At 54.1% G+C, this 13,128-nt stretch overlaps 2 protein-coding genes across 2 annotated transcripts in view; both read left to right on the top strand.

Annotated features, from left to right (window-relative positions):
- The first annotated feature begins 7,201 nt into the window (after positions 1-7,201).
- On the top strand, positions 7,202-9,432 carry LOC114204097 (melanoma-associated antigen 8-like). Its single transcript, XM_088017086.1, has 4 exons — positions 7,202-7,252; positions 8,710-8,862; positions 8,954-9,272; positions 9,401-9,432. Exons 1-4 carry the CDS (start codon positions 7,202-7,204, stop codon positions 9,430-9,432), a joined length of 555 nt encoding a protein of 184 aa, XP_087873212.1.
- A 1,778-nt stretch (positions 9,433-11,210) lies between these two features.
- LOC148162927 (melanoma-associated antigen 9-like) overlaps positions 11,211-13,128 on the top strand; it is a 33,284-nt gene continuing 31,366 nt past the window's right edge. The window contains exon 1 of the mRNA XM_088017085.1: positions 11,211-11,689. Within this exon, the coding sequence (XP_087873211.1) occupies positions 11,211-11,689 (479 nt within the window). The remainder of the gene's footprint in view (positions 11,690-13,128) is intronic.

The following is a 13,128-nucleotide window of genomic DNA, read 5'->3' as shown; positions in this document are numbered from 1 at the left end:
CTGTATGTTTTGAAATCTTGTCTTTCCATTTTCATTTATTTTGAGATAATTTTTTATTTTCCTTTTGATTTCTTCACTGACCCGTTGATCGTTCGGAAGTGTGTTGTTTAGTTTCCACATATTAGTGGATTTTCCAGCTTTCCTTTTGCTGATTTCTCTTTCCATACCATTGTGGTCAGAAAAGACAGTGGGTATGCTTTCAGTCTTGTTAAATGAGCTAAGAGTTGTTGCGTGTCCTATGGTGCAGTCCTTTCTGGACAAAGTCCCACGTGCACTTGAGGAGAATGCCTGTTCTGCTGCTGTTGGTTCTCGTGTTTTAATCCATGGAACCACTCTGCCTATTGATTGGTGAATTCAATTTTTAATATTTAGAGTGATTATTGATATGGAAGAACTCAGTACTGCCCCCTTATGTCTTACCTTTGTTTTGTAGCCCCTTGCTTATTCCCCCCCCCCGTTTCTGTCTACCTTTGTGAAGTGCTGGTTTTCCAGTGCGTTTGGTCTCCCCCTTTTCTTGTTTTGGGACTCTAGAGTTTTGTTTTGTTTTTACCATTTGGATTACAAACAACATCTGTTATATAAGATAGTTCTTTTTATGCTGATAGCACCTTATTTTCATTCCCTGTGACGTTTCCACAGTTTTACTCTTCCCCTTAATTTTGATGTTAAAATGTACCTCTTTTTATGCTGCAAATTCACTGAGAAGGGATAGTGACTTTGGTTATTTTTCATGCTCTTTTCTGTTAACCTCCAAACTCTAATGAAGGGGTTAACACACCCTTCTACTACAGAGTTGTCAGCCTGAGCCTAGCCTCCGTGGTCTGTCTTCTTTGCTCCTGGGTATGGCTCTTTCTCTGCCTCTTAAGGCTGTTGATTCTTATTTTGTTTCCTTCTGACCTGCACTATTTTGTGTGGGTTCAATACTGTTAGTTGACACAAACGCTTTGTGAAATAAGTGGACTATAAATCATGCTTGTTTCCTAATTAGATCTGAACATATTCAATAGTAGCAGCCTTTTCCCAGGCCCCTGGATCTTCATCTGCTCACCACTCCAAGATTTTTAAAAACATATTATATTAACAGTTTCAAAGAATTAGTTTTTTTTAAATTCAACGAAGTCACACTATTAATTATCTATAGAATGATCTGTAAACAGTGAATGAACAAGGTTTTACAGGATGAAGGAAGAATTGGCTTTCTGGCCGGTTTGCCCTAATGTTTACTCAATGTTGCCCTCGTGTGGCCGTTGTCTAGATAGCACGTGGCAGAATGTGTTAAAAACCTATCAAATTCAAGGGAGAATAAGATAGAGTAGGTTGGTCCCTGGATTCCCCAGCTCCTAAAAACCATCATATAATTTAGAAGCCATATTCCTTTTTTTTACATCTGAAAGCTTTATGTTTTGCAAAAAAACTTAAATATGATTATGTGTACACAAGGAGTGCACGCATTACCTATGTTGAACAATGCCAAGAAACAATATATTGATGCAACAGTTGTCTTCTAAAATAAACATAAAAACTGAGCCCAGCCCGGCAGACAAAAGCAAAATACTTATTTCCCAGCAGCACAATTAAGCTATATTCTAAATTGTGTATAACCTAACTAGACATTAGGGTTAGGGTCAGGGTCAATTTGAATACATTAATTATGCACAGCTTTTTGTATGTCAGTCGTAACTCCATAAAGTGTTTTTAAAAAATAAAACGGGAGAGAAGATAGTCACTCAAAGCACTGATCATCTTTCCTGTCATGATAATTATGTAACTAAACATAATTATTGCTTCACCTTAGCTGAGGACCGGGAGGTGCTCCTACAGGTACTTGGCAGGTAGCATCTGTGGCCAGCTGCCCATCTCCCCACTGCACCCACCCCCAGCTCAGCACATCCTCTTCTAGGCTCAAGGGCAGCCCAGAGGGACCAGGCCCAGGTGTGGCTCCCTCCTCTCAGGCATGGCTTCCTTCCGACAGGTGGAGAAGGTGGCCAACTCACAGACACATGGCATCTTCCTTTGGTTACTTGCTATCTGCCTCCCCTTTTTGTCACCCTGGTCCTTAAACTTTAGCTCCTATGAGACCCTGGGTTTGCAGGTTTCTGTTGATATTTCCAAGTGTGCAGATCTGTGTTGTCTTTGTTCCCTGTCATTGGGTCGGAGATAAAAGCAGGAAAAGTCATCATATTATAAAAGCAACAAAAACAAATATCAAGTGTGCTGTGCGCCTGGTACCTCAGACTTGAAAGAAATGGCAAACTACCTACCTCATGTCATACACAACTAGCTTTAGGGGCTCATAAAAGCATGTAAAATGAAATCGTACTAAAAGAAATCTCATTACTAATCTTTTACCTTACAGAAGAGAGTTCAGCGACATCTCCCCCCCCATCATTTCCTGTGTGGCCAAAGCCCAGTCACACTAACACGTGTAGCCACACAAGGACACAACTGTGACATCCTCCTGGAGCATTCCCGGTCCCCCTGCCCCTGCTCTGGCCAACCCTGCACACCCCAGTCCTCCTGACCGTCCCCTGTAGTGACACAGCCTTGATCATTGTCTGGGATCATTCCCGGTACCCCTGCCCCTGCTCTGGCCAACCCTGCACACCCCAGTCCTCCTGACCATCCCCTGCAGTGGCACTTGTCGCAGCATGCTGTCATGTGTTGTTTCTCGGTCTGTCCTTCCTGTCGGAGTAGGTCTCTCTCACAGCTGCCTGGCTGGATGACAGGTAGATGAATGGTTTCGGGATCTTTTCTCCTGGGATAGCAGGTACCCAACAAAACCCTGATGGGCAGGGTGAGTCTCTGACCCTCTGTTTGTCCCCAGCCTCGGTGGAGCATAGTGCCCAGGACAAGGGATTTGAGAGTCTTCCTAGATGAAGTTTGTTCTATGAAGGTGGATTCTTTCTGATATCATTATGTAACCACAGAACGTGGCCGTCCCTGTGAGACAGAAAGCATGCTACTGTATTGTGTTCTACTTGCATACCGTGGCTAACAAAGAGTCAACACACGCTCACACTCACACGTTCACACTTGCACCTCCGTTTCTGAGCATCACTCCCATGTAAACTACAGTGAATTCCCATTGGGCTGCAGGTATGTAGATGTGCCATTAAAGGTAGAAATAGAGGAGGGTGGATATGGAGTTCTGGCTAAAATGAGGGAAGTCCTCGCCTACGCGGGTAAAGAAATTAGTTTTTCCCCAGAAAGCGCTACGTTCTGCTCAAAGGAGTGACATGATAATATTACGTTTTAGAACGGGGATCGGCACAGACTTTTCTGTAAAATCTTCTGTAAGGATTTTTCGTTAGGTGTTGCAATCCACGTGGTCTCCCTGACAGTGACTCCACTCTTGCACTGTGGCTTGAAAGCAGCCACAGACCATCCATAACTAATGTTCCAGCTGCACTTTATTTACAGAATACAGGGGGAGGCCACATTTGGCCCATGGATGGCAGTTTCCCACACCCCAGGTTTGCAACCTGATGGACGATGGGGGAGGGGGCTCTTATTTTCAAATGGCAGCGTGGGCATACACTGGGATCTATCCTGCCTGACCCTGGCCCTTAAACCTGAAAGGAAAGATGATAGCAAGACTGACTAACCATTAAGGCCTCTGGAATTCCCCCGCATTTCTCTGTATGCCTCTAGCTTCCCACAAGATGTTTGTCTGTGGTTGAAGTACACGTAGTTATTGTTTGGCTGAATATGTCCCCATTGCCTAGTGGGTGTATCTTGGGGGTATATACCATGCAGACGGTCATCTTGTTCAGGCCAAGATCATGAACATGTTTACGGTTTCCATGAGTCAGTGGAGGACCTAGCACGTGTGGGCTATGGGGATTGGGGTTAATAGCTCTGGCCAACTTGTATCTAAAATTTACCCAGGTTCAAGAAGGTGCGAGGAATCTGTGGTGTTTCATAGTCAATAATGTTGTAGATGAAGAATATGCCTTTTGCATGGAGTATGACAAGACTTGTTCAAAATATTTTCTAGTTGGTACAGTAGTCAGGGAGAACAGCACCCCGATCTGCTAGGATAGGCGTGAGAGGCTGAGTGCTCTCAAGAAGGTGTCTGGCTTTCGCAGGGCTCACTGTGAGCCTGCACACAGGACAGACGAGGACAGTTAAAGGTTTTGTTCTAAGGATGGAGTATTGGAAGAATGTGGCGCACCTCGTAATTCTGGGGAGAGCACAGATCCTGAGTTCACTGTGGAGTGACTTCGTGAGAGTGGTGGTGATCTGCAACATCCGGCTAACCGGATGCCTGTCCTTTATTAATTTGTGGGTGTGGTTTCTATGCCTTTGTCCTAACAGCTTGGATTTCCAAGAGGTGGGATTTTTATTATTATTATTTTTTATAGTTATTTTAATCACCATACATTACATCATTAGTTTTTGATGTAGTGTTCCATGATTCATTGTTTGTGCATAAAACCCAGTGCTCCAGGCAGAACGTGTCCTCTTTAATACGCATCACCAGGCTAACCCATCCCCCCACCCCCTCCCCTCTAGAACCCTCAGTTTGTTTTTCAGAGTCCATCGTCTCTCATGGTTCATCTCCCCCTGCGATTTACTCCCCTTCATTCTTCCCCTCCTGCTATCTTCTTCTTTTTTTCTTAACATATATTGCATTATTTTTTTCAGAGGTACAGATCTGTGATTCAACAGTCTTGCACAATTCACGGCACTCACCATAGCACATACCCTATGGAATGTCTATCACCCAGCCACCCCCTCCCTCCCACACCCCGACCACTCCAGCAACACTCAGTTTGTTTCCTGAGATTAAGAATCCCTCATATCAGTGAGGTCATATCATACATGTCTTTCTCTGATTGACTTATTTCACTCAGCATAACACCCTCCCGTTCCAGCCACGTCATTGCAAATGGCAAGCTCTCATTCCTTTTGATGGCTGCATAATATTCCATTGTGTATATATACCACATCTTCTTTATCCATTCATCTGTCGATGGTCATCTTGGCTCTTTCCACAGTTTGGCTATTGTGGACATTGCTGCTATAAACATTGGGGTGCACGTACCCCTTCGGGTCCCTACATTTGTATCTTTGTGGTAAATACCCAGTAGTGCAATTGCTGGATCTCCCTTGGGTGGGCAGAGGGGTGGGCCCTAGTCCTGCTGGGCTTCACGCTGAGGATGCAGAGGGAGGACTGTGGGACCCTGGACCCCTGCCCAGCCTCAGTCTGGGAAGGTCCGTGGCGGGGGGGCGGTGATGGGAAAATGTGGTGAGTCCTGACTTCCACATCCGGGTCTCAAAGACGCTAGATGCCTTGGCAGAAGGAGAAGGGCCTCCCTCGTTGGGCAGAGGGGAGACCTCATGTCCTGCTGGACTTTATGGTGAGGATGCAGAGGGAGGAGTGAAGGACCCTGGACCCCAGCACAGCGTCAGTCAGGGAAGGTCCATTGGGGGGAGGGGGGCTGATTGGAACACGTGGTGAGTCTGGACTTCTGAGTCCGTGTCTCAGAGAGACTGAGGTGAGGCCCTGATGAAAGGAGCAGATGCTCAGGTGGGCAGAGGGGAGGGCCCTGGTCCCCCCGTGGTGGGGGTGGCTTGGGGAGGCCAGGGATAAACCCTGTGGGAGGACAGAGGGGAGCCCCGCAGAAGCCCACCCATGATGTCAGTCTAGAAGCCCCCGCTGGGCGGGATGGGGACACGTGGCCAGTGCAGCAGACTTCTGCATCTGGGTCTCCCGAGAACCTGGGGTCCTTGGTGGATTGAAGGAGCAGGGCCTCGCTCAGGGGGCAGAGGGGCAGGCCCAGGTCCTGTTGGGGTTTACGCTGAAGTTGCAGAGGGAGGACTGAGAGACCCTGGACCCCAGCCCAGAGTCAGTCCCTAGAGGCCTGAGTGGAGGACGGGGACACCCCGATTGTGTTCGTGCATGTGCTTGTGTGTCCCCCACTCGCCCATCCGGGTGTCCCAGACACGGGATGCCCCGGTGCCCAGGAGCCGATCCGCAGGCAGTAGGGACAGGCAGAGGCATAGGCACCCAGGGAGTCCTGGTGGAGATCAGAAGAAGGCCTGAGAGACCTGGACGCCCCATCTCAGCCTTGGGAAGCCCTGGGCTTCGTGGCCGCACGTGTTGGCCACAGACTTACCCTGGTTGGCTCAGGGCAAGGAGGGCCTTGGTGATGGCAGACCAGCTTGGGGACAGCAGCCAGAGTGGCCTAGGACCTGCCAGGGCTCGAAGCGAGGACCCCCAAGGGACTCCCCAGGGAGCCCGCAGGACTGCGGGCCTGATTCAGCCATGGGAGACTCCTGGGATGGAAGAGACCACACAGTGCGTGGCCACTTTGGCCTCAGGGCCTCCGAGAACCCCTGGCCGTTTGGATGGAGCACTGCCTCGAGTATGCGGGTGGGGGGCAGTGGCCCACGTGTTGCTGGGTGAAAATATGAGGACCGGAAGGAGGACTGCGGGATTGGGGACAGAGAACAGATTCGGTCCCGGGAGGCCCCGGGGCCGGATGGTCACCTAGGGTGTGCCCTGACTTCCCAGCCACGTTTCCTAGAGCCTGGGGTCTGGGTGGAAGGAGCAGGCTTCAGGGTCGCCCAGGCTGAGCCCGGTCCTGCCAGGATGGAAGGGGAGGACCAGAGGGAGGACTGACTGGGCCGCAGTACAGACAGGCCATGGAGGAGGACCCTTGTGGAGGAGGAGCCCACGCCTCCTGTCCGGGGGTCCACATCTGGCTGTTAGAGCCTGAGGGCCTGTGGTGAGAAGGAGCGGGCCTGGGGTGGGGCGGGCCTGTGTGTGTGTGAGGGTGGAGTGCGGGGTCGGGGGGGCGGGGCACGGTTCCGGTTGGGAGTCAGGGTGAGGACCCTGGGGGAGGACTGGCCGTACCCCCTCCACCCCATCTCAGCAAAGAAGCCAGGGCACCGGAGTCTGGCCGGGCCCGATCCAGGGAGGATCGGTCAGCGGGGGCCCAACCTGGCATGCATGCTCACTTGTCTCATGGGCCAGAAGGCGGGAGTCCTCGGGGAGCTGAGGTCTTGGTCTGAGGGGCACATGCCTTCTATCTCACGTTGGGGACCTGGAAGAAGCGCAGGCCCTGGCAGGAAGAAAGAAGATTAGCGTCCTGGGGGCCTGAGGGCATCCCCACCCCAGGACAGAGTGGCCCGTCCCTACAACCAGCCCTTTGGGATCTTGCCGGGGGCTGAGGGGGTGGATGGAGACGTGGCCATGGACGAGGACGTGCTGGCTCCTCACCCTCTTCTCGGAGCTCTCAGGGAGGTGAGGACCATGCTGGGAGAGGTCGGGGTCAGGTCATCTGGGGAAGCGCACCTGGGAGACACACAGGAGTCCCCGCTTCTGCCAAGAATCAGTGTGGGGACACCCGAGGGAGGAGTGAGTGACTCCCCACCCACCCCTCGGGACCAGGAAAGGATGGACCAGAAGTCTGTGCAGCCCCTACCTGGAGGCCCTGGGAACCCAGGGTGGGGCCTGTCAGGCTGAGTCCCTCCTCCTCTCCAGATCCTTCCTCTCAGGATGGAGAGGGCCTGGGCCTGAGGGTCTGGACTCGGGTAGGAGAGGAGGCAGGTGCCCTGGCTCTGGGTCTGGCCCTGATGGTGGGGGGCAGATGAGAAATGAGGGGATGCCTCCCACAGCAGGATCCTTAGGGCCCAGGCCTACCCTGACGCTGCTGCCAGCCCTGGGGAGACGGGCGATCGGTGGGCCAAGTTGTGTCTCCTGACTTTTCCTTCTGGCGTCTCCCAGAGATGAGGCCTTGGCACCAGGAGGGTGGCCTCCCGTCAACACAGGGAGTATTCCCAGGCCTTCCGTGGGGTCATGGTATAGACGGAGAGGTGCGCCCATCCCAGCACAGACGGCAGCCGAGCTTGGCCGTCCCTGGGATCCCGAGACGAGCCCTTAGACCTCTGGCAGGCGTGGGCAGAGGTGGGCCCCCTCGCTTACCTTCTGTGGGGTCTCAGGGCTCTGCGGCCTTGCTGTGACCCTGTGGCCTCAGGCTGCAGGGCCCCAGGCCCTGCCAGGGGAAATAGCAGTCCCCTGAGGGGCCAAGGAGGGGACCACCCAGCTTGGACGGATGGGGACCTCACAGAGTCTGCCCCAGCCCTCCTGCCCCACTGGGGGCCGTGGGCCGTGCTCTGTGTCTGCACCCTGAAATGACTCCTTTTCTCCTCCAGGGGCTTCCAGAATTCAGAGTCGAGGCCTAGGTCTGAGGCAGGAGCCTCTAAGGTCCCAGAGCAGGGGAGGTGCAGGTGAGGGCCAGTGGTCAAGGTGAGGTACTTGCTCTGAGCATGGAGCTAGGGGCTCGCCCATCCCACCCCAGAGGGGACCCCTCAGCACCCAAGTCCGACGCAGCGCACTGTCAGCTCCGGGACTTCAGGCCTCTGCTGCCTGGGCTGCACCCTGAGGAGCCATCCCACCTCTTTCTTCAGGTTCAGCCCGACACAAACACCATGCCCCTGGGTCAGAGGGGTGAGCTCTGGAAGCTGGAGGAAGACCCAGGCCCGGCCCAGGGCCTGGTGGAGGCACAGCTGTTGGGGGCTGGGGAGGAGAAGGTCCCCCGCACCCCCCCATCCTTCTCCACCTTGGCCTCCTCCCAGTCCGCCGCCCCATCTGGCTCCTGCTCTGCCCTCTTTCTGGTCCCATCGGAGGAGGGGTCTGCTGCTGGGTTCCAGAGTCGTCCCCAGAGCTCTCTGAGTGCCTGCCCCTCCCCCACTGCCCAGGCAGCCACTGCCTGCAGCCAGCCTGACCAGGGATCCAGCAGGTCCGATGAGGAGGGCGCCAGCCCCCGCGAGGAGCCCGAAGAAGCCCAGCCGGGGCTCCAAAACATAATCCAGGGGAAGCTGGCTGAGCTGGTGGAGTTCCCTGCTCCTCAAGTATCACATCAAGGAGCCGACCAGCCAGGCAGAGATGCTGGAGATCGTCGGCCAGGATGCCCTGGATGCCTTCCCTGTGATCTTGGGCCAGGCCTCCGAGTGCTTGCAGCTGGTCTTTGGTATGGATGTGAAGGAAGTGGACCCCAGCGACCACTCCTACATCCTGGTCCCCATCCTGGGCCTCACCTATGATGGGATGATTTGCGGTGAGCAGGGAGTGCCCAAGACCGGCCTCCTGGGGGTGAGCCTCCTGCATGGTGACCGTGCCCCTGAGGAGGAGGTGTGGGAAACGCTGGGGGTCATGGGGGTGTATGCCGGCCAGGAGCACGTCATCTACAGGGAGCCGAGGGAGCTCCTCACCAAAGTCTGGGTGCAGGAAGGGTACGTGGAGTACCGGCAGGTGCCCAGAAGTGACCTGCCTCCTACGAGGTCCCGTGGGGTTCCAGGGACCACGCCAAAACCAGCAAGTTGCAAATGCTGCAGTATTTGCTCCAGGTCAGGCGCGGGCAGCTGGCTTCCTCCCTGGCCCTGTCTGAAGGGGCTGTGAGAGATGAGGAAGAGGCGGCCTGAGGCCTGGCATCCACCAGGCCCTTTCCAGGCTTTGCTGGGTTCAGCAGCCTCTCCTGCGGGGTGCTGGGCATGAAGTGGGGCCGCTTGCTGGTTCTTCCCTGTGTGTGTGTGTGTGTGTGCCCGTGAAGACAGAGCCCTGGGTGTTTTAAGGAGTGCAGGGCCAGGAAGGGTTGGGAGAAGAAAGCAGGGCAAGGAGCCTCCTGGGGGTGGGGGGGTTGTTTCCTGGGATGACTCCCACATCCAGAGCTTGGTGTCCTTGCGGAAGCTCTCCTGTGGGGTTCCTTGCCATAGAAGGTTTCAGCCGCTTCAGGGGCTGATTGTGTGAGTACCATCCACTCTGCAGCATTTGTTCTTACCCAGTCCAAGAGTTAAGAGTTTTATCATGGTCTTGGGGTGCCTGGGTCCTCTGTTGGTTAAGCGTCTGCCATCGGCTCAGGTCAGGATCTCAGGATCCTGGGATCACACCCCACATGGGGCTCCCCGCTCAGTGGAGACTCTGCTTCTCTCTCTCCCCTGTGTGTGCTTTCTCTTTCTCAAATAAATAAATACCTTTAAGAAAAAGTTTTTTTTCATGCCCTGGACACCAGCCTGGACACCTTGCCTACTTGTGTGGGCTCTGGACTGAAATCACAGGGCATTGGTCTAGGGATGGGTTGGAAAGGCGCAAGAATGGAAGAAGCAAGGGATGGGGGTCAGAAGCTGAAGAGATAGAAGTTTGCTGGTTCTTGCTTCTGATGCCTTCCCGACCATCGTTGTGCAAATGCCAAAGGCAAGCACGCGCACACACGTGTGGGGACAGGGGCAGGAGGGCCCAGGTTCTGTCAGGAGTCAAGGTGAGGACCAGAGGGAGGAATGAAGGACCCTAGACCCAGTAGAGAATCAGTCCTGGGAGGCCTCTGGGTGAGACAACGGTGACATGAGGCGTGTCCTGGCTTCTGCTCTGGGTCCCAGAGACACTGAGCGCTTGTTGTGAGGAGTGGCCCTGAGGAGCAGGGTTGAGGGCACCGGCCATCCAGGGAGTCCAGATGGGGAACAGAGAGTAGGGCTAAGGGACCCGAAGGACCCATCTCGGGGAATCCCTGGACTTTGTAGCCTGATGCGACATCCACAGTCTTTGCCCGTGGCTCTCAGGGCAGTGAGGGCTTTGGTCGGAGGGAACGGGCCTGGAGACAGCAGAGACAGCATCACCAGCGGTGCTGCGGCTCATGCTGAAATCCCTGAGGGAGGGCTCAGGGAGGGACCTGGACTCCAGAACAGGGACAACGCACTGAAGCCTGCCCCTGCTGTCCGCCCTGGGAGGCCTGTTTGTACCAAGTCCACAGGCGGTGTGTCAGGACGTCCGCATCAAGGTCTGACAGAGGCTGGGGGCCTGCTTTAAAAAACCGGGGGTCAGGGGGCGCCTGGGTGGCTCAGTCGTTAAGCGTCTGCCTTCGGCTCAGGTCATGATCCCAGGGTCCTGGGATCGAGCCCCGCATCGGGCTCTCTGCTCTGCGGGAAGCCTGCTTCTCCCTCTCCCACTCCCCCTGCTTGTGTTCCCTCTCTCGCTGTGTCTCTCTCTGTCAAATAAATAAATAAAATCTTAAAAAAAAAAGAGTTTAAAAAACCGGGGGTCAGGAGCTAATGGAGGAAGACCCAGGCCCAGCCGAGGGCCTGGTGGAGGCACAGCTGTCGGGGGGTGGGGAAGAGGAGGTCCCAGCAGCTTAGATTAGGAGGGGTCGAGCACCTGGGAGGAGCCGGAAGTCACGCAACCCTCTCTCCAGGACAAACTCCACGTGAAAATGGCTGCCCTGGTGGAGTTCCTGCTCCTCAAATACCGCAACAAGCAGCCAACCCGCCAGGCAGAGATGCTGGAGATCGTCAGCAAAGATTACCAGGACGACTTCCCAGTGATCTTGGGCCAAGCCTCCGAGTGCATGCGGCTGGTCTTTGGCGTGGACGTGAAGGAAGTGGACCGCAGTGACCACTCCTACGTCCTGGCCAATGTCCTGGGTCTCACCTGTGATGGGATGCTGAGCGGTGAGCATAGCATGCCCAAGACCGGCCTCCTGGTGCTGCTACTGGGGGTGAGCCTCCTGCATGGCAACCGTGCCCCCGAGGAGGAGGTGTGGGAAACGCTGGGGCTCATGGGGGTGTATGCCGGCCAGAAGCACATCATCTATGGGGAGCCCAGGGAGCTCCTCACCAAAGTCTGGGTGCAGGAAGGGTACCTGGAGTACTGGCAGGTGCCTGGCAGGGACCCTGCCCACTACGAGTTCCCGTGGGGTCCCAGGGCCCATGCTGAACCAGCAAGGTTCAAGTGCTGGAGTATGTGCTCCGGGTCAGGCACGGGCAGCTGGCTTCCTCCCTGGCCCTGTCTGAAGGAGCTGTGAGAGATGAGGGAGAGGAGGCCTGAGTCCCAGTGGCGGCCAGGCCCTTTCCAGGCTTTGGTGGGGTCGGCAGCTTCTCCTGCAGGGTGCTGGGCATGAAGTGAGGCCACATTTTGGTTCTTCCGTGTGTGTGTGTGAAAAGAGAGAGCCCCGGGAGTTCTAAGTAAGGCAGGGCCAGGGAGGGTTGGGGGAAGAAAGCAGGGTGAAGAGCCAGCCTCTCTGGGGGCCTGTTCTCTGCGATGACTCTGACATCCAGAGCTTGGGTTTCTTGAGGAAGCTCTCAAATGTTGTTCCTTGGAGTACAAGTTTTAACCAGCTTCGGCAGGTAAATGTGTGCGTGACATCCACCCCACACCATTTGGACTTACCCAGTTCAAGAGTTTTAAGAGTTTTGTCATGTTCTGGAAATAAGGTGGGAGATCTTCCCTCCTTGTTTGGGTTCTGGAATGAAATAACGGGGCATTGGCATAGGAATTTGTTGGAAAGGTGGAAAAATGGAGCAGTCAAGTGACGGGGTCAGGAAATACGGAAATAAAAGATTATTCATTTTTGCTTCTTACTCCTTCTCGTCTGTCATTCTGCAAAAGTAACATAGATGCGTGCACCTTCATTCACTTAGTTCTTCAAGAAAAGAGGAGAAATGACATCTCAGCACAGAGGGAGCCCTGCTCACTGGCTCCTTGATTCCCAGACATGGGCTGAGCTCTGCTCTCTGGAAGGTCCTGTGTGTGAGCAGTGAGGACATTAGGAAAAGCAGGACACGTTCCACTCTTAGGGGACAGTCTAGCAGCTGCACTCATGGCAGGAAAGTGGGGAGAGGTGCCCTGAGACCTGCAGAAGAAACGGAAGAAGGGTGAGGGAGTGTGGCTCCCGGGGCAAGCACTGCAGTGGAAGTGCCCCTGGCCTGGGTGGCTCAGGGTGTCAGGTCACCGTGCTTCCTTCTGTGCAGCTGATCACCGTGAACCTGGGGGGGTGACAGTGGCCCTACTTGGAGACAGGGTACCTTAGAGGTGGGAGCAAAGTCTGAAATGGATAATTGCTCTGACATGTTCCTTCTGGATCATGGACAAACCAGGGAGAAATCTCCTCCTGGGGCAGGAAAAGAAGATATCCTGCACTCTCATCCCAAGGCCTTGAACACAGTGCACAGACTAGGTGTTTTATATCCGTCATCTGCAAGTATTTCTGAAGAAATACAGTGATATTTCTTTGAAGTGGAGCCCAGAAGACTCTAGACTGGCACTCTTGTCCTGACCATGCAAAGCCAGAACCCACTGCTTAAAAAGTCATTTTAGTTTGATTATCTGGAGTGTAATTTGGACAGCTATAA

The sequence above is a fragment of the Eumetopias jubatus genome, unplaced genomic scaffold (genome assembly GCF_037043125.1).
Source record: "Eumetopias jubatus isolate StellerSeaLion01/CBP00866 unplaced genomic scaffold, mEumJub1_p1.0 scaffold_12, whole genome shotgun sequence".
Classification (NCBI taxonomy): Eukaryota; Metazoa; Chordata; class Mammalia; order Carnivora; family Otariidae; genus Eumetopias; species Eumetopias jubatus.
Note: the sequence above shows the minus strand (reverse complement) of the source record. Positions and strands in the feature narration are given on the sequence as shown.

Coding starts and splice junctions, on each gene's coding strand:
- LOC114204097 (XM_088017086.1), top strand. CDS start 7,202: ATGGACGAGGACGTGCTGGCTCCTCACCCTCTTCTCGGAGCTCTCAGG. Junction 7,253..8,709: donor TTCTCGGAGCTCTCAGGGAG/GTGAGGACCATG, acceptor CCCACTGCCCAG/GCAGCCACTGCCTGCAGCCA. Junction 9,273..9,400: donor GTACCGGCAGGTGCCCAGAA/GTGACCTGCCTC, acceptor CCCTGTCTGAAG/GGGCTGTGAGAGATGAGGAA.